Source organism: Dama dama, chromosome 4 (assembly GCF_033118175.1).
Source record: "Dama dama isolate Ldn47 chromosome 4, ASM3311817v1, whole genome shotgun sequence".
In the NCBI taxonomy this organism is placed as follows: Eukaryota; Metazoa; Chordata; class Mammalia; order Artiodactyla; family Cervidae; genus Dama; species Dama dama.
In genome coordinates this window covers 30,902,111-30,921,827 of record NC_083684.1, presented here as the reverse complement: position 1 = coordinate 30,921,827, position 19,717 = coordinate 30,902,111, and the positions used below count along the sequence as shown (strand labels likewise).

The following is a 19,717-nucleotide window of genomic DNA, read 5'->3' as shown; positions in this document are numbered from 1 at the left end:
AATTAACCATGGAAGAGTAGAAGGATTTGCTGGGCAGACTGATGGAGGGAAGGAGTACAGAGAGACAATTAGAGAATTTGGAAACTATACTAATGACAAAGCCCAAGAGCTCTATTTTCTAGAAGGTAGCAATATCATCACTAAATTTTCTAACTATAAAAAGTGGCTAATCATTGTCACCAATTTTGATTCTTTAGGTGAGAAAACTGTTGCCTTTGTCACCATATTATATACCTTGAGATGTTTATCTAGACAAATCAGAATGTATGCATGTTTTTTATTTAGCTGCATGACTTGCAGAAGCTTAGTTCCCCAACCAGAGATTGAACCTAGGGCCACGGCAGTGAAAGCCTAGAATCCTAACCACTAGGCCACCAGGGAACTCCCCAGAATGTGGGCATGTCTGGGGTTCAAAGGCGTCAGCTCATCCAGTAACTAAGAAAAATTAATATTTTTAACAAGCAATATAGATCATTAGTGCAAGAAGTCACTATACCTACTTGTCTGTGCAAACTTTTCCAGTGCGATAAGTGCAAAAAGCATGACTGTGGGGTGGGACTGTAATTTCTGAAAGACAACAAAAGATAAATACATACATACATATATACATTATATATATATATATATCATTGCCCTTCTGGGGTGACAATTTCCTCTTCTTACCCATTGTGTGCTAGACTTTTTTTTTGGAGCAGTCATAAAAGTTTTACTCATTCAAGTCCTTGATTACCCACTTGCTACTATTGTTAGTAACTGACAATGACAGTCTCCTAAAATCTTATTTTCTTGTTCATTTATAGATATGAAAATGTCAAAAGTATCTTGTTAAATGCACTATTTTACTTAGTAACATTTATATTTGTTAAATGAAATCATGCTGATTCTTACATTCATTTAAGCAAGCCAAACAGAAGCTTAGAAGTGTAGCTAAAAATGCCTTTTTCATTCAGAACCCTAAAAGGAATCATTCATCACTACCAGGTTCCAAAATTATAAATAATGAAATTAACAACTCATGGCTTCATTTTCAATCTGTTCTCAGAACCATTCATCACTACCAGGTTCCAAAATTATAAATAATGAAATTAACAACTCATGGCTTCATTTTCAATCTGTTCTCTGAAAGGAAGTCTACAAATGCTGATTGTAGGTGGGCGAGAGCAACAAGTGAGCTCTTTCAGTTACACTTAAGTTCACATCACATGTGTTCACATTTGAAGAAAGGTCTATCTGCTTAACATCACATCTGCTCCCAGCCATCCCTCCCCACAGTTATGTTAGGAGCCTGCAAAAGAGCTCCAGAACATCACTTGGTTTCCATTCACTCTTCTGGTGCCCAACTGGGTTCTGCAAAGCTCATCCCTGTTACAAAGCCTGTTTAGCACTCTCCCTCTTGCCATAACCACCCTCAATCCCTCTGTCTGGGTTTTCAGACCCTGAGCCCTTCCTACCTGGCTACTAAGTCTATATCATCCTGTCTCTGAGTACTGTCTTCTGATCAGACAATTCTCTGTAATATGTTGGGAACACAGCCATTTCTGGCTCTGGGCTTCTGCCAGTGATTTGCCTTTAGCCAAGAATCCCATTTTTAAAAAAACTTTATTTAAAAAAAATTTTTGGCTGCGTCATGTGGCATGCAGGATCTTAGTTCCCTGACCAGGGATCAAACTTGTGCCCTCTGTGTTCAGAGAGCATAGTCTTAACTACTGAATTGCCAGGGAAGTCCCGAAGCCCATTTTTCTCCTCCTGTGTGCATTATCAAATTCTCACCCTTTGCTGTGACCCAGGTGAAGCTTCACCTTTATCAGGAAGTCTAGCTCCCACAATTCCCAGTCCCCATCACCCATACCTCCCACCTCCTAGTCACTTCTCAGAACTCCTGGCACTTGGTCTGAAGGAAGCAGTTTTGCCCTTGATCATATCCCGCCATAAAGTAGAGGCTAATTATCTTGTCTGAGTAGTTTTGTTCCCTGAACTAATCAGGAAACTTCTTGAGGGTGAAGGACTGTTAGACTACTTCTGCATTTCTACAGTGCTTACTTAGCATAGTGTTAAATGCTTTAAGTACGTATTATCTAGGTACTGAAAATATTTTTCAGATTTTGAAAAAGGCCAATGAATAGCAGGCCTGCAAAAAATAACTTATAGACCAGACAAGCCTAGTCCAGCAGTGCAAGATATCTGACAGCACAGCCTTGGCAAACCACAAGCTTCACAGGCCATACACCAAATAACAACAATAGTTTAAAGAGCAGTAGGGAGCAGGGAGGGATGGAGGAACAGAGAGATTTATATACACTGGGAAACTGACCTCACATTTCCTGGCTTGGAATGCTGTGCACTTTTGTTTCTACTGTGGAGGTTCCTACTACCATTTGGCAGACTCTAAGGATGCATACAAAAAAGCCAGTCATAACACCTATCTTATGACTAAATTTAAAACCAGACCGACTCAGCTGTTTTTGCTTGTAATAAATTCCTATCCTGCCCTTACTTTTTTTTTTTTAAACATAGGAGGGAATAGATAAACACTCAGGAAACACCTGCAAATAAAATTTATAGCTGATTCCATTCTCTGTGCCAGTGGCTAAGCTGGCAATTTTAGAAAAATGCACAATTCTAGATGACTAAGAATAACTAGCTTTGATGTCTCACTTACCAGACACTGTAGCAAATATTCCAGTATTCCTGGGCTAAGTAAACCAATACTTGCAGGACCTATACAAATACAACAAACACTGGATATAATTAAATGTGTCATATTATTTGAATTGGTAACTAAGACCAACAAAATCATAGAACTCTTATCTAGCTAAAATTTATAAACTGTGTATATATGTATATATAAGCTCATATGAGCTTAGCCTTTTCTGTTATTTTTAATTTTTAAAGCAAATAAGGAAAACTTTCTTTTTTAATCTTGGTATATGCTTTATTCTCAAAATTGACAAGATTCTAAAACTTATAAACACATGCAAATAGCTACATATATAACCAAGACAAATTTGGAAAAAAGAAAGCAAAGTTGAAGAATTCATGTTACTCTTCATCTTCACCTTGGAGTATGTATAATTATGGCTGTATGGCAGAAACCAACACAACACTGTAAAAATTAAAAAAAAAAATAAAGAGCCTGCACCTGCACTCAGCAAGGTGCAATTAAAACAAAAAAAACTCATCAGTAGAGGTCCATTATCAGAAGAGATTTTAGGGAGAGACGTTTTTACTAAAAAAAAAAAAAAAAAAAAAAAAAGAAGAAGAAGAAGAAAGAAAAATATTTCTTGTATTAATAGGAAAGCTCTTTGTTTTAAACTTCCATCTTCCCCTTAATGTCAAACAACTTAAGGTTTTCCCTGGGGGAGCTTCCCAGAGTTACCTGCTAGTTTCTCTGCCAAGCAGCCTAGGACTGCAGATGTGTTCCTGTGTTTGGCAGGATGACTTGAGTCCTGGCAAGCTACTTCTCCATTTAGGTTGAGAATTTCAGTCAATTTTTGGAGTGCATCCTTAAAACAAAAACATACAAGTGGATCTGATAAATATATGACTTAGGTTTTTCATCCCCAAGGTAATTCTTTGACACAAAAGTAATAACCAGGTGTTAAATTAACTCAGAATTACCATGCAAACATGATTCAATATACCCAAAGGATACCATTATTGATGGGAAATATTATTTGATCAATCTGAAAGTTTTCTTACATGAATTTCTAAATAACATTTCACTCAAAATGTATCAGTTGTATCAAATATATGCTATATACTCTTGGGTCATTAAACAGACTAAATCCACCCAAATGCCAATATAATCATAAAACAACAGGGCCTAGTGATATTGAAATAAAAAGTTCCTTAAAAAATATTTTTTTAATCAATCAAGAACAAATATCACCAGAATTTTTAAGGCAAATTATAATAGAAACCTCCTATAAGACTAGGCAAAGGTCAACTCATCAATGACAAGATCAAAGACTTTTTCCCTTTGTCCATGTTTTTCCATGTTGGGCCTAAATGTGTGGGGTTTAGACAAATGAAAGATGCCAGAATCGAATATTTTTAAGAAAGGATTCCATAGACCATATGGAATAAGGCAACGAAAATTTGATACTTTTGTTCTAACTTGGAATAATCAAAGTTATGCCAATATACCAATATTAAGATTCAAAAGTGCTTTTAATAGTTTTTTTCTCTTAATAGAAAATATTTAAAGAAAGTTTTGTCATGAGGATATTGTTTAGAGAGAGAATCAGCTTAGCAATTGAACATTCCCTTCTAATTTCAAAGAATGCCATTATAGATACCTGGGTTGGACCCGTCAACTCTTACAGAAAAACACAAATGAAACTTTTTGGTCAACCCCAAAAGTTGGCCAAAATGCTCCCATTTTTGACATTTTAAAAATTTTAAACTAAAGTTTTTGAGTAAGCTACTTAGAGGATGTAACAATTCATAGGTAATAAAAAACAAATATATACAATGAAATTAACATTAAATACAACAGACTCAAAATATTATATATAAAGAGGAAATGCATTATACCAGATATTCTTTGTGGTCATTCATCCTGTGTTTAAGCACAGATGTCAGTTTCATAAAAGATAATTATTAACTTACTTTAGTGGGCAACGGACATTCATCTAGTAATAATGTTATAACAGCTGGTCCCAGTGGATCTTCCAATGGAATAACTCTAATTAAAGACTGGACAACGTCTAACCATCCTTCATCTAAGAGCAAATCAACAAGATTATATGATAAAGTCACTATTTTTAAAATGTGAAAATATATAACTTATAACACAAGATGACTTCACATTAATATAGAACCACTCTTGGAGAATAGAAATATTCTATAGCTTTTAAGCAGCTAGTATTTGGCATGGACATGGTCATCAATTGCTGGTCATCACGGTAGAAACAAAAATTTTAATTTACAGGAGTCTGGTGATTTAGGGGTATCTTTATTTGAAGAAAATTCCAGCTATGTTTCTGGGTTCTCAAATTATGATTAAAAGTTTCCAGCTTTTATTTATGACACAGGAGTTAACTGAGAAAATTAAGTATCTGAAACAGTTGGCTCTATTTTCTGAATGACATTTAGAAAATTGAGGAACAAAATATTATCTTCCTCATTCTAGAAGAGTTATAGTCAAAGATCTGTCAATGCCAAAATAATTTTAATAATTCCAGTGAGATAAAACCATTACTGAAAGATGCAGTATATGCTCAGAATACAATACAGTGCTTTTAATTATTGCCCTTGTGCAGGAAAATTTCCAGAGACTAAGGGCTTTTTTCCTCATCACGTATGTTAAGTATTTTTGAAGTATTTTTTTAAAAAGCGGCTACATTTCTTCATGATCATTAATTAATTAGGAAGTCTTTTTAAAAACTTTAAAAATACCTGTTTCTGCCATTTCGTGCAATGTAATCATTGAATAGGGAGGTTCCTGATCACTGAAAAATAAACATTCAAGACATCAACCTTGAAGAAATAAGAAAGGACAATTTCAAACAGAAGTTCAAACTGGAAGTATGGGGGAGTAGAAAGAGATAGAAAAGAATATGAGTGAATGTAGAGAAAGACGGAGGAGACAACCAGAGCTATAATCTTTAAGGATAAATGCACACCACATGTACTTATTTCCAAGGTCACTGTCCATGACAGCCCACAAACATTAACAAAATGGGCAGAAAAGCACATGAAAGGACCACCATGTGGCCTGAAGTCAAAGCACAGGATTAATACTGAAAGCCAGAGCCCACTTTCAGTTTTACCTCTAACATCCCAATGCCAACAGAGACAAGGCAGGGAGACCAACATCATCTTCCTCATACATACCTCAAGAAGTGTCAGGAAGGCAAATGCAATCCCAAATGAGGACTTACAGAAGCAAGGGCCTACATAACATCTTCATTTTTAGGTGGTGTTCTGGTAAATATCACTATATGCTTAAACTTCATAAAGTGAGGTTAGAAGAAAAAGAAACCAAACTTAATTAGTCATTGCTCTAAAATGGCATTTTCCCCCTAATTCAGTGGATTTTCAAACTGTGATCTCAGGAATTCAAAGAGATGCTTTAGGGAAAATTTAGTAATGAAGGAAATATATTCCATCAAATTGATCATCTAATTATTTAAAGAATATATTCACTGCTTATTTGTCTACATATTGTGGCTCTCTGTTTCACTGTGAAAAAAGAAAACAAACGAAAAAACTATCGTTTTCAATCATTTAATCCTCAGAATAACCTTGCAATATGGGAATTACAAGTTCATGTCAGGTACTCATTAGGTGCCGGTGTTGGATGCATCCTATTCCTTTTCAAAATAAGGGGAAATTCTTATTTTAAAAAATTGTATTAAATGATATAACTAACCAATACAAACACTGCTCTGGGGCAATCTGGCAATAATGAAATTAAGTATGCATATATTCAACAATGCAAGAGAAATAATTACACAGGTGCATATGAGGCTATTTGCTGAAATGCTATTAGTACGAACAAGAATTCAGAAATAGTAACCCAAGTGACTGTCACCTCATTATTGGATAACAAAATATAGTACTTTTGAGCATACAATGGAATACTCCGTAGCAGTCTCAAACACAATGCTGAGAGCAATTAAAATCAAAGAGACTTCTCTAATCGTTAAGTAAATTTTTAAAATCATATACAAAACAATATACATAGGCTTCCTACACAGACATAAACATATGTCAGACAGATTAGAAGAACATACCTTAAATTTGGAAGAATGGTTACCCACTGATATTTGGAGGTGGGAGGTAAAAAGGACAATGTGATTAGGGAAGAAGGGCAAAATAATAAAAATGACAAGGTCAGTGACCAGTGAGGAATATGAGCACCTGAATTCTATACAGACACACTTAAAGGACACACACATCCCCACCCTCAAACAATATAAAGACCTCCCTGGTGGTCCAGTGGTTAAGAATCCAGCTTGCAGTGGAGGGGGCGTGGGTCCGATTCCCTGTTGGGGAACTAAGAGCCCACATGCCACTGGGCAAGTAAGCCCGTGGGCCCAAACAACTAAGACCCAACGCGGCCAAACAAATAAAACATAAATATTATATATATAAAAAAAGAAGATGATAAAAATTCTTTGTGGAACACAAACAGAGCAGGAACTTCTGGCGGGAGGCAAATGCTAAAACCGTAAGATCACTAAGCTCTGGGCCAGGAACTAGACAGAGGTCACCAGGAGCTTTACGTCTGCAAGGCAGGTAAGGGGGACCAAAGCCCCACTGTTGCGAGGGATGGAGCAGACTTACCAAATCAAGTGGGAACAGCACTCCCCTCTCAGTGAAAGGAGTTGAAAAGCTCTAAATAGTAGCCTGAGCTGCAGGGGGCATAAAGTTGCAAGTCTCCAGTGACAGAAAAAGGCAGAGAAAGCCATGCAGCAGGACCTGGGCTTCCTAGAGTGGGGTGGGACCTCAGAACCACCCCTTTTAGGTTCAGTTGTAGACTGAAGGCCCCTGGGCCTCAGATGGAGACAACGAAAGTGACAGAGAGAAATGGAGAAAGAGAGAACACGTGCGTGCACACACACACACACACACACACACACACAGAAAAAAACTTCCATCGAGAGGTGCCTGCAAATTAAAATTCCAAAGTCATGAGAATAAGTAACATTAATACCATCAGCAATCTGAGGATATAATACAAGAAAAAAAGGCAAAAGAGTTGAACTTCAGAATGATTTTTAAATTAAGTATATATTTCAAGTGTATTTCCTATAACAATGCTCTCATTATGCCATTAGGAACCATGCTGTCCTCTCAAATCAAGGTCATTCTCTTGTAAGTAACAAGTAGAGAGAGGAGAACAATAAATATTAAGATCATTTTATAAATGTGATATCTGCGTACATCCTTTTACACATATTCTTACTAAGCCCATCTGTCTTGTCTTCTATGTTTAGTTTTAACAGTCTTATAAACTTTGTAGGTTAGCAAATTCTTTTCTCTATAGCAGTTTCTAAGAAAAAAAAAAGCTCTGTAACTATGTTTACAAACTCTCTGAACCCGATTTTGCCATTATATTCTCCAACGTGTCCCTTTATAGCTGTTCTGCACCTGCCAAATTTTTCCATTTTCAAGTGTACACTACTTGCCTCATAAGTCCACTTATAATGTGTAATACTGTACTGAAGCTTAGAAATAAAGCTCCTGCTTTGCTCCTTAATCACCTCTCTTAATCACCCTATAAAAAATATGGCAAAGTCTATTCTGTACCTGTTTTCCCAATGGGCTTAAATAACACTGCTGTGGTTTACTTCCTTATTTGGGAAGGACAATTTTTCATTACAATTTCATAGCATGTTTTAAATGTCACCATGAAGAAACTTTACATAACAGCTTCTAGACCTTTGCTTGAATTTAGGGGATATAAATGGCATAGATTTATATTAAATAGATATTCCTACAAACATATTAAAATGACATTAAATTCAGATACCAGAACTACTTCAAAGACAGGTTTTAATAAACTTAGGAAGGCCTTTCTGAGATGGTTAAAGAGCATATTTGTAAGAATATTTCCTAGCATGCTCTATAGCAAAAAGAAAATGTGTAAAATAAATTTATTTCTATGAGAAAAAAAAACTCAAAATAATATGCACAGGTATATCTTGCTTTATGCTATCATTTTTCAGGAACTAAACAAAACTGTTTTCTCATAAATGTGATTATCATGTTGAGATACTTAAATATACTGGCAGACCCTGAAGCAAAAGGAAACCAGACAGAACTTAAAAAAAAAAAATAACAACTATCCTCTACAGAGGACATGTTCTGTACAAGGCACCATTACTATCTGTGCTCAGCCACGTCCTGACTCTTTTTGAACCATGGACTGCAGCCCACCAGGCTCCTCTGTCCATGGAATTCTCCAGGCAAGAATACTGGAGTGGGTTGCCATGTCCTTCTCCAGGGGATCTTCCTGACACAGGGATAAAACCTGCGTCTCTTATGTCTCCCAGACTGGCAGGTAGATTCTTTACCACTAGCGCCACCTTACTAGATGATTTATATATATTTTCTCATGATAATCCTTGTCAAAAAGGTATTACTTTCCTTTTATAGCTGAGGAACCTGAGGCTTAAAGAAGTGATTTGCTCAGTGTCATGTAGTTTAGTCAAGGGGCTGGGCCAGAATCTGAACCTTTGTCCACTACAGTTCTAAAACTTACTGCTCCTTTCTGTGCTATATGGTTGAGTTAAAATACTTTTTCAACTTGATCAATGCCCTTTAATCTCACTGTTATTCAGTCTGGGATTCTGCACTTAGACAAAGCAGGGGGAGAAACAAAACAGAGTACAGGTGTGTCCTGCAGTTTCTTTCAATTTCCAAGTTTCCAAATGGGTCTAGGAGGGTCAGCTAAGGGATATATTGGTAAAAGAGGGAGGAGGATAGAAACTCCTCTTGACCTACGTCCTTCCATTGCCAACAGAAGTTGTGTGCAGCTACATTCTTGCTACCATGGGGTCGCAAAGAGTCAGACACGACTGAGCGACTGACCTGAATGTTATTGGTCAAACAACTTATCTTGAATCTCTAGTCAGTACAGTAGATAGCCAAGCAAGATAAGAGTGAGTCTTCACAAAACCATTTCCTCTTGTAGGCTTCAACACAAACTCACTCCATATTGACTACATTCCCCAACAGAGATCAAAGCTTTCATCAGTGTATTCTGCTACAGAAATGTTTAGACATTTCCAGACTGGAGTAGGTGTCAGCAAGTAAAATGATCAAATCTTATAATTTACTCTGATGAGAAAAGAAATAGTCTCCCCCTGCCCTATGAGTAATGAGGCTTGGCAGATATATCCTAATGCACTGAAGGAGTCCAAGAGTTATGATTCCTGGCATAAGGCTTTTCATTAGATAGGAGGTGACCGTGAGCCAGATACTTACTTATCTACGAGAGTCCGTATGACTGCCAGTGTGTCCAGCACTAGTCCGTCTACATTTTGTTTTTTTCTCCTTGGCTCATGAGGCCCTCGGCCTCTCCTTGGCGGCCGCACAGGGTCCCGGGGCTGGCTTCTCACGTCTGCAGTGGGCACTGCGCGGTTATCAGCCTGCTGCTGCTGGGCATCAACGCTGTCTTCCGCGCCACTGTCGTCTCGGCAGATACAGGAATTGCCCATGGTCACAGCGGCACCTCCAGTCCCCAGGAAGCGGGCTATGTGCTCCTCAAGAGTCAACTGCAGACCCTGGCCAAGGCTTCTGCTTGCTAAGAACACGGCCCAACCAAAGACAATCATTTAGATAGTTTTCAGTTTTCCAAGTACTGTTTTCATAATCTGGAATTGAGGAACTTGCATCCTATTTGTTTTTAACAACTGAATGCTGAAGAAAGTTGCAGAGGTGATCTCCAACATCATCAGTTACAAGGAATCCTGGTCATCCAGTGGCAGGTCTAAAAGAGAAAAGAAAATGAGTCAAAGGTTTCTTGGCTACTCAATTTGATTTTATAGATATTAGGACTACAGTGAAGAATCATCTTTGGTTATTTTTATAGGCTTCTCATGCAAAGAGATGTCTTTATTTAAGAATTAACAACCAGTGATTTCTTTTTGTCATTATAGTATAAAGTTGGTTGCTAAACCACATCCTTTAAACTACAGGAGTTACAATAGATTTCTTTTTTAAATGTATGTGTGTTTCTATCCATATAGAAATACATTAGAAGAATGTGTACAATTGCTTTAAGGCCTCCTTTTGTGGATTAAAAAAAAACCAACTATTTCTTGAGTGAATGAGAAAATTTAATATGTTTCAAATAAAATATCTAATTATAAATGTCTGTTGTTAAAAAAAGTTATGATACAATGTGATAGCACCCACTTGATAACAAGAATAATACAAGGGTAGAGTGTTCCATTTAAATGACCAAACTGCATAGATTTCCCATTTGGAGGACACTTGAGAATTCACAGAGATAACACAAGTAATTACAAAGTTTTTCCTTTATGAAAGCAAGACTTTGTTTGGAGGAAGGTCAATATATATCACAAGGTTACATTTTTCACAATGATAAGTTTGCTGCACATGTCTGCTACAAGGTTAAGAATAGGGAAGCACCAATGATCTTTGTCTGAAAATACTGACTAAGCACCTGCTACCAGGCACCAGGTCAGCACTGGGAGAATAAAAAACAAGATATAGTCCCCACTCTCCAGAAATTTGTGGATGGCCATTCTCATCCCACACAGCATGTTTATCATTAAAAAAAAAAAAAAAAAAAAAAGCCTAATGATAAGAGTCAGCCCTTCATTAAGTTGAGAAAATCTGGTTAGGTGTAAAAGGAAGTAAAGATTTGGAAGCAGGAGACTTAACACAGTAGCAAAGGGTGAAAAAAAAAAATCACCTGGAGACCTGAAGACCAGGAGCCGTAAGGACACCAACAGACACATTAGAGACTGGTATGGAGTCTCTATGCAACATTTGCTATTTACAAATAAATCCTCCTATCTTGAGCACTGGCTTAGGAATAGATATAAATATGAAAATAACTTAGTGGGATTAGAAGCAAGAGAAAACTTGTTTCTGTTATTTTGGACGGATTTGCAGCAAATTCTTTCAAATATTTGCCCAGTTTAATTACTACTCATATGGGAAAAAAATGGAAGGAAAAAAGTAGATGGAGATAAAAATTCTTTATATATATAATACTTAATCTAATGTAATAGTGGGAGAGAGGGGGAGGGACAGGGGAGGGGAAGAAGGGGAGAGGAGAGGAAATGGATAGACATGATCTCCCTCCAGAGTACCAAGACAGCAACAGGTAAGCCAAGTATAAGACCACAGATGTTCCTGGTTCTTCCAAAAGAATCAGGCCATCTTCAAAATTTGGAGGTTGTACTGTAAAGGATATGACTGAAGCATAGGTAGGGAGCGTGATGCAAGGATTCAACTGAAAATAACCTTTTAAAAGAGAACACAGTGAGAGTCCCCTGATGGTCTAGTAGTTAGGATTCAGTGCTTTCACTGCTGTGGCCCAGGTTCAATCCCTAGTCAGGGAATAGATCCTATGAGGTGTGTGGCGTGACCAAACATAAATAAAAAAACAAAAATAAATAAAAGAGAACACACTCTAAACCAGCAAAGTGTGCAAGTAATACCATACCATTCCCATCACTGCAAGGATGGGAGTGATTGTGAGGAAAGCAGTGGGTTAAAAAGACGTTTGTAGACATGGAAAACCAGTGGAAAAGTATGAGTCATGATACACATGTGATGTGATGATACAATTAACTATCCAAGTAGAGGGAATGAGGTTCCTACCACAATCACAAGATTCCTCCCCATATTTGAAAATTCCAAATGGATAAAGAATTTTAATTTAAAAATAAATATATAAGGAAAATAAGAGTTTGTTGGATCTCAAATTCTTAAAACTTTATTCCATCCAAATTATTTTTGCTAAGGCTTATTTAAACTGAATGTAGAATAATTCATGCACATTTCTTTTTTTTTTTTTTTTTTTTTATTATTTTTTTTTTTTCATGCACATTTCTATTTAGTATGTTTCAAAGCAAATGGAAGAAATGCGTATGGGTATTGCTAAAAATCTGACTAATTTGGAAGAATTATATGTGGTGATTTTTTTTTTTCCTATTCCCAAATTGAACTGAAGTATAGTTCAGGTCAATTTCTTCCAAGAGTCATTTTCTTTAAATGCCCTAGAAAATGATGTCAGCTACAAAATTTGTTAAGAGAAGGAAATGTAAAAAAACAAAATTTATATTTTCAAAATTTTAAAACCAAAAACTTTCTTTTTTTAAGGATTAGCTATAAAGACCAGGTGCAAAGAAGCTAATTAGGTGGGAGAAGCCATGAGGCATTTCAAAGGAAAGACTATGAAGCAAACAAGGAAAAAAAATCAGAGCTGTTATCTTCAAATTTTTTAGCCGTGATCTTTAAATGAGCATACAGAGTGTTCTTGAAGGTTAAAGCCAAAAGCAGGGCAAATAAGTGAACATAGCGTATGATCTTTCAGATTTATTTAAGACTAAAACATGGATAGCTTTTCATCTGGAAAAGCATCACTCACCATACTTCTCAGAGACTAAACTGTGAATACTTTAGGCAAAAGACTGAGTGCTGAAGTTAAACAATTAAACACTTTATACAGCTTTGTTTTATCTCATTCCAAAAAGCATTATGTGGTTCACTTTCTACAGACCATTGTTTTAAGACAGTAACATTCAGTTTACCATCTCATACAGGACACCTGAGGCCACCTACAGTACAGAGCACAGGCTTTGCAGTCAGTCTGGGCGCAGGTCCCAGCCCTGCAATACTTACAGCTATGCATTCCAATTATGCTGACTACTGACACACTTCAAAACATGGAAGATAGTAACAGTTCTTACACCTCACAGGAGTTCTGTGAGAACTACATGGAATAATACTTGTAAAACATGGCACGGTGCCCAACACTTAAATGGATCCCCACATGCAAGATGTTATTATCAAATGAGTACACAGCTAATCAGAAGTAACCAAATGATCTGGGAGTTGGGGGCTAGGAATAAGACCTGTCTTAATTATGAGCACTAAGATAACTAACAAACTTACCTTTTATAGAACTCATCTACCCTGCACTGAAACGATGTTTACTTATCTGTATGTTTTTTCCAAGGGAAAAAAACCTTGGAAAAGAATGTAGCTTAACAATCAACCCCAAAGGTGATGGGCATTAAAATCACTTAGGTGCCTCTTAAAATACCAAGTCCTGGTCTACTCCAAATAGGCAGTATCTGAATTTCTAGGATGTGGCCCAAGCAAGTGTTTTCTTAAAGGCTCCTCAGATGATTCCAATGGCAGCCATGTCTGGAAATCACTGTGCTATAGAACCTAACACAGAAACTGGGACTGTACGCAAGACCTCCTGACTGAATGAAGGAACAAGCTGGAACACTAAAGAGTGATTCTTCTGGAGTCTAAAAAGTGAATCTCCTTTTCCAGAGAAATGATCTGAGGCTATCTTTGAATACACTCTTTTGGAGAGGTCAGTCAAAAACCCACCAGAATACAGTTACATCTGGTACAGATGATGTACAGTACATGTCAACACAATGGATGAAGCAGTCCCCTGTATTTCCCACCACAGCCCCCTGTGAAGCATCATACTAAACCAAGATGGTACGCTGCTTATGGGTAATGTTATTCAAGGGCTGACAGACGGCATGAGATGGAAAATGAGTAAGACTAGAGATTATGTAAAGGCAACACATCTGTAATATCTATATACTACTTAGCATTAGATGGTCAAGTTAGTTTTGAAACAACAAAAAAATCTAGTCACATAATTTAAATATATACAACTATCAGATCTGCACCTGTGGCAACCATCAACTGATTTCATGATGAATGAAATTATTTTCTGATAGATGATATGGCACTGGATGCCATTATGAGTAAAAATACTTCTCTTACCATCTAAATTGTAATGCTTTTAAAATCATCTCAGGGTTCATAACCATTTTGCTGAAAGGATCTAATTACAATCAAACATTTCCTTTGCAAATCTACTTCTCTGAAGTGCAGTATTATTTATTTTTATCCTCCCCTTTGAAAAAAAGGAAATAAAGGCTATTCTTTCCATTTCAGTATCATTTATGACTTATTCTCCATTTTATATGTTTTAAAGCTGCTCTGAGAGGGGGGAAAAAAATCAAACTTGGGCTCTCAGTGTTAGTGTTAAAGCAGTGAGGGCTGGTACTCAAAATACAGACCTCTACCATCATAAACAACTCACCACAGAGACATCTGCCCACTGGTCTAACCCTCTCTAACAAATGGTCCAGGAATCAATGATTCATCTATTCAAATATTTGCTTGCATTCAATCATAATACAGCTTAGTGACTTTAAGAACATTTTCTATTCTCTGAAAAATAAAACCTCAGGACTATGCTGCCAAGAAAGGAGAGGCTGGTTAAATGAAGGAAGAAAAACCAAACCAAACTTTGGGCATAAAATTAGTATTGCTGTCATTTTTACATTATTGTTCCAAAATAGTGAATGCAGCACTTTTTTCCAGTCCACCCCACAGAGGCTAAATTGTACAGCATGAACAATAACAATATATAATACACTGGAAATCTTAATGATTTTCTCTTCTTAAAAAATGTTTTGGAATTTTCCCATAAGACAGTGAATGCATTTACAAGTGATAGCTTCTAGTGTCATGTTTACTATGCTCCTCCAATATTTCATTATGAAAAATTTCAAACATACAGCAAAGTAGGATTTTACAGTGTATACGTATATACCCACCACCTGGATTCTACTATTTACATTTTACTGTACTTGCTTTATCACATCTGTACACACCTATATCCATCATCAATCCACCTTTTTTTTTCCTTGATGCTTTTCAAAGGCATCAATGTACTTCTCCCTTAAAAAATCAGCATGTATATCACTAACTGGCTTCAATATGTTTTGAGGTTACATTTACATAAAATGTACAGTTCTTAAACATGTAGGTGCTGAACTCTGTCTACTGCATATACCTGTATAACCCTATTAAGATAGGGAAGCCTAACCCATACATTTGCTTTTAAAATATCCTGCCGGACACTCCGAAGACCACAATTTTCTTGCAGGTCAACGTGTAAAACTTGGAGGTCAACAAGATTATTTGGTAGCAAAATAAGTAGGTAAGAAAGATGTACTGTATATCAAGAGTACACTTGCCAGTTGAAACAGAAACCACCTGAGGACATTTTAACAAGAGGATGTTTTGTCTCTAGAGTCTAAGATATTTCAGAGGAAAGGGAAGGGAAAGATTGTAAAATATTTGGTTGGAGCTTCACTTTTCCCCCAAAAGGAAGGGCAGCTCTGATATTTTTACATGTCATTCAGGTGTTGAAAACTATTTGTCTGCAGTGGCAATGAGCACTTGAGGTTTAAGTCACAGAAGGTATTCTTATCCACGATTGTAACTTTCAAGTTGTCTGGGAAAAGCACTGAATGATTCTAATACTTCTCTCGTGCAGTGAGTTTGGTTTAAGAAAGTATTTTTTGAGGGAAAAGTAGACAATTTTTTTGGTTGAACTGTTGGAGGAGTACTTAGGGTAGAACAGAGTAGGGGATTACCAAAAGCAAATGACAGTAAAAAGAAAACAGAGGGGGGGAAAAAAAAGGAGAAATGAATAATCCTGCCTGGTCTCAAAGGCTGAAAAATTTGTCTTGGACCCAAAAAGGAAACGTTAAGGAAGAACTGAGGTAAGTGCTAATGACAGCTGCCATCCAGAGGAAAAAAACAAATGTAATACTCCATACTATGGGGGATTTTCACCTCCAGAAGACCAAATAACAGGAAATAATATAGATGTGTCATTCAAACACATCATTCACAAATCTGAAAAGATTCTTCTGTTATAGAAAACTCTCTGCTGCTAAGAAAAGCAAACAAAAAGTAAACAGCATGAATAGCAACACCTTTCTCAATGAAATCTACTTAAAATGGTGTCTGAAACACTCAGTTGCACACTTGACTGTATATCTACTGGAACCTAAGAGGAAAAGTGTTAGTTGTTCAGGTGTGTCTGACTCTTCGCGACCGCATGGACTGTAGCCCATCTAACAGATACTCAGTATTTTAAGTGAATTCATTCTAAAATCTGTAAAAAGTATTCTTTGAAAAGCTGAGAACACATCACTCCATAAATATGAATCCAATGCTAATATGCCAGGCACAGAGCAAAGATGAAAAAAGGTCCCTCATACTTTTCTTAAAGGGATGAAGGGCAGCCACAGACAACAGAGTGCCCAATAGAAAATACAGCACCTGCCATAGAAGCCCATGCATATAGTGTCAGGTTCACCAGAAGGAAGCCTCTCGTGCCACCATTTTTCCAGTGGAAAAGGAACTTAGTTAACATTCAAGTATCTGTACAAGCAAGTTTTTAGGTGACTATATATATTAGCCTTGGCAATAGGGGAATGAAGGATTTAGATCTGCACTGCAACACATTCATATCTTAAATGATAAGACAAAATATTGTTGGTACATATATCCCTGACCATGCAGTTGAAAGGTTAACTGGAAGTCCATCAATTTAATTGATAAAGATGAAGATAATGGTAATGCTAATGAAAAATAAATAAAAGAGGAAGCACAATGAAAAACCAAGATCAATTTGAGACAATACTGATGATAAATCCTAAACAAGCACCTTTCCAGAATATTGTAAGAATCCCCATTCGGCACATGACATGGTAAGAAGCTTTGTGTTGCTGCCAAGTGTCTCAGGACAGTACCTTCTGGGAAAACAAGGTATCAGAGACAACAGTAAACTCTAATGTTACGCTAGTTTTGGTTCATGAACATCATGGTATAGTGACCTGGTAGATTATTAATAAGTAGCCTTTAGGTGCAGGTAAGTATGAACAACTATGAAGCAATAAGAATTGAAAAAAAAGAGCTGCATTTTCAACAAGGTGGGGCAGGGTAGGAGACATACTTTGAGAATCATTGCATTAAAGGAGCACAGAAAAGGAAACTTAATTCTTTAGGAGGTAGAAGGGGTAAAGAAAAAAAAAAACAAAACTGACACTGAAACATTAAACTGAGATAATAATAAACCTGCCGAATAAGGTATTTTGAAACTTTCTACTTGATGTATATAAGACCCATGAAATTACGTTTGAAAACTATCATTTCAAGCAATACGAAAGTTACATGCAGGGTTCATTCCTTAACAAACTTAAGGAGTGTATCAATCCTCTGCTGTCTCAAATGCATTCTTAGTTTCCCAAAGCTTAGAGAGGTAGAAAGTGGAATATTCTCCAAGAGTTCACCACTACTTATTAGGTATTACCTCAGTTAGCCTTGTATATATCATAGTTATCTATAGTCAAAAATGATTTTACATACTGAACCAGCAAGCATTCCCTCTGGACACTGAGAGGGAATAGAAATAAAAAAATAGAACAAATATGTACCTTTTTTCTAATCATAAAGGTTGGCAAGAAAACTATTTCAAAAGTTTACTTATTGAACAGATAAACCAAAGGGAACATAGTCACTCATTTGCATTCCTACAAAGTTGTCAAAGTCTCTTCCTCAGGTTGTGGCCCAAGTTATGGCATTCACTATTTCATAACTATTCTGTTTTTCAATTTTATAATTTGAACACCAGGAAAAACTATCCATATTCAATGGGAAATGCTTTGAAAATGCCCAAATATTTGAAGAGAAGCTACATAGTTTACTACCCCCACCCCATAACTCTTTTGAAATAGATTACTGGTTCCAGTGCAGTTCCTGTCTGTGGTGTCTAATGACTTTTCACTTACTTTTGCAACCCTATGATTGTCACATCCTACTTTACAAGAATTCCACCACAAAACAGAAAATTTCCAATTTTAAGTAACGTGGGTAAAGTATCTGCTTGCAATGTGGGAGACCCAGGTTCGATTCCTGGGTCAGGAAGATAGCCTGGAGGAGGGAATGGCGGCTGCTCACTCCAGTATTCTGGCCTGGAGAATTTCATGGACAGAGGAGCCTGACAGGCTACAGTCCATGGGGCTGCAAAGAGTCGGACACAAATGATAGACTTTCACTTTTCACACAAAATTCTGTTTTTATTTCCCCTTGATTCTTGGCCAATTTACTAAGTGAAAAGTTATTTTGCTGACGAAGCAGAAAAAGTCCACAGAGAGTATGCTGGAACACTTCCTATAATCAATAAGGTAAAAATAATCATGAAGTGCAGAAATAAGAAGGGTTTATGAAAATGGCAAAAGCAGGACACAGATTAAAGCAGCAGGTTTGGACAATGTGTATCTTGGGAACCAGAAAGCTCACAGAATCACCACAGGGATTTTTTCAAAAAAGACTCATGGAACGTAAGATTAGAAAAACAGGAAACTCAGGTCAGCTTTTTGTTTAGAAAAAAAAAAAGAAACTTCAAAAATCACAAATTACTCAATATTTGTTAAACCAGCTCTAACAATTGCAACTAACCAAAAATTAGGAAAATGTCATCCATGGACACAGTACTTATAACATCATAGAGGGATTTACAAAGCAAGATATCATCCCAGGAAGTGCAAACTATACATGGGTGAAAAGCAGAAACAATCGTTGTGGGAAAAAATTTTTAAAGCCTTTGCTAATGTGCCTCATAATGTATGGTTTGGGGTGACTCCAGGAAAGCATAATATTCATGGAGAAAAAACAGAGGTCTCATTTATAAAATAAAAACTGAGGGAGAAAACATGATACTCACTACCTGTACATAAAAAGGCCACAAATACATATATATGGAAAAGGGGGGAGTGGTTTACAATAATGAGATTAAATCACCTGGAGGAAAATTTCAGCTGTCAGAAAAAAAAAATTCCTGAAGGAAAAGAGTACATTATAGTGCTATCTCTTGCAGTATCATCAGAGGTTCAAAGTAAATTAAAACTCTGGGAAAAAACCATCCTCCACCCTCATCTAAGCTGGAGCTGAAATCATGGGTTTAGACTATACAACCTAAAAAGCTGGAAACCTTGAAGCTTTCAGTACAATATGGCTCCCGCACTCCATAGGTGATCACCAACTGTATTAATGCTAATCCCTTGTATCTATACACTGTCTCACAGTTTAGAAAGAGCCTTCACTTTCACTCCTCAACAGCAACCCCTTTGATGGCAGAATCACAATACTTTCACACAGCCTGTAG

At 36.7% G+C, this 19,717-nt stretch overlaps 1 protein-coding gene across 1 annotated transcript in view; it reads right to left on the bottom strand.

Annotated features, from left to right (window-relative positions):
• Positions 1-19,717, bottom strand: part of RSPRY1 (ring finger and SPRY domain containing 1) — a 35,613-nt gene that overhangs the window by 14,619 nt on the left and 1,277 nt on the right. Inside the window, exons 2-7 of the mRNA XM_061138566.1 lie at positions 9,940-10,444; positions 5,401-5,453; positions 4,612-4,724; positions 3,377-3,503; positions 2,660-2,718; positions 501-567 (exon numbers count right to left, since the gene is read on the bottom strand). Coding sequence (XP_060994549.1) covers positions 501-567; positions 2,660-2,718; positions 3,377-3,503; positions 4,612-4,724; positions 5,401-5,453; positions 9,940-10,289 — 769 coding nt within the window. The 5' untranslated portion in view covers positions 10,290-10,444. The remainder of the gene's footprint in view (positions 1-500; positions 568-2,659; positions 2,719-3,376; positions 3,504-4,611; positions 4,725-5,400; positions 5,454-9,939; positions 10,445-19,717) is intronic.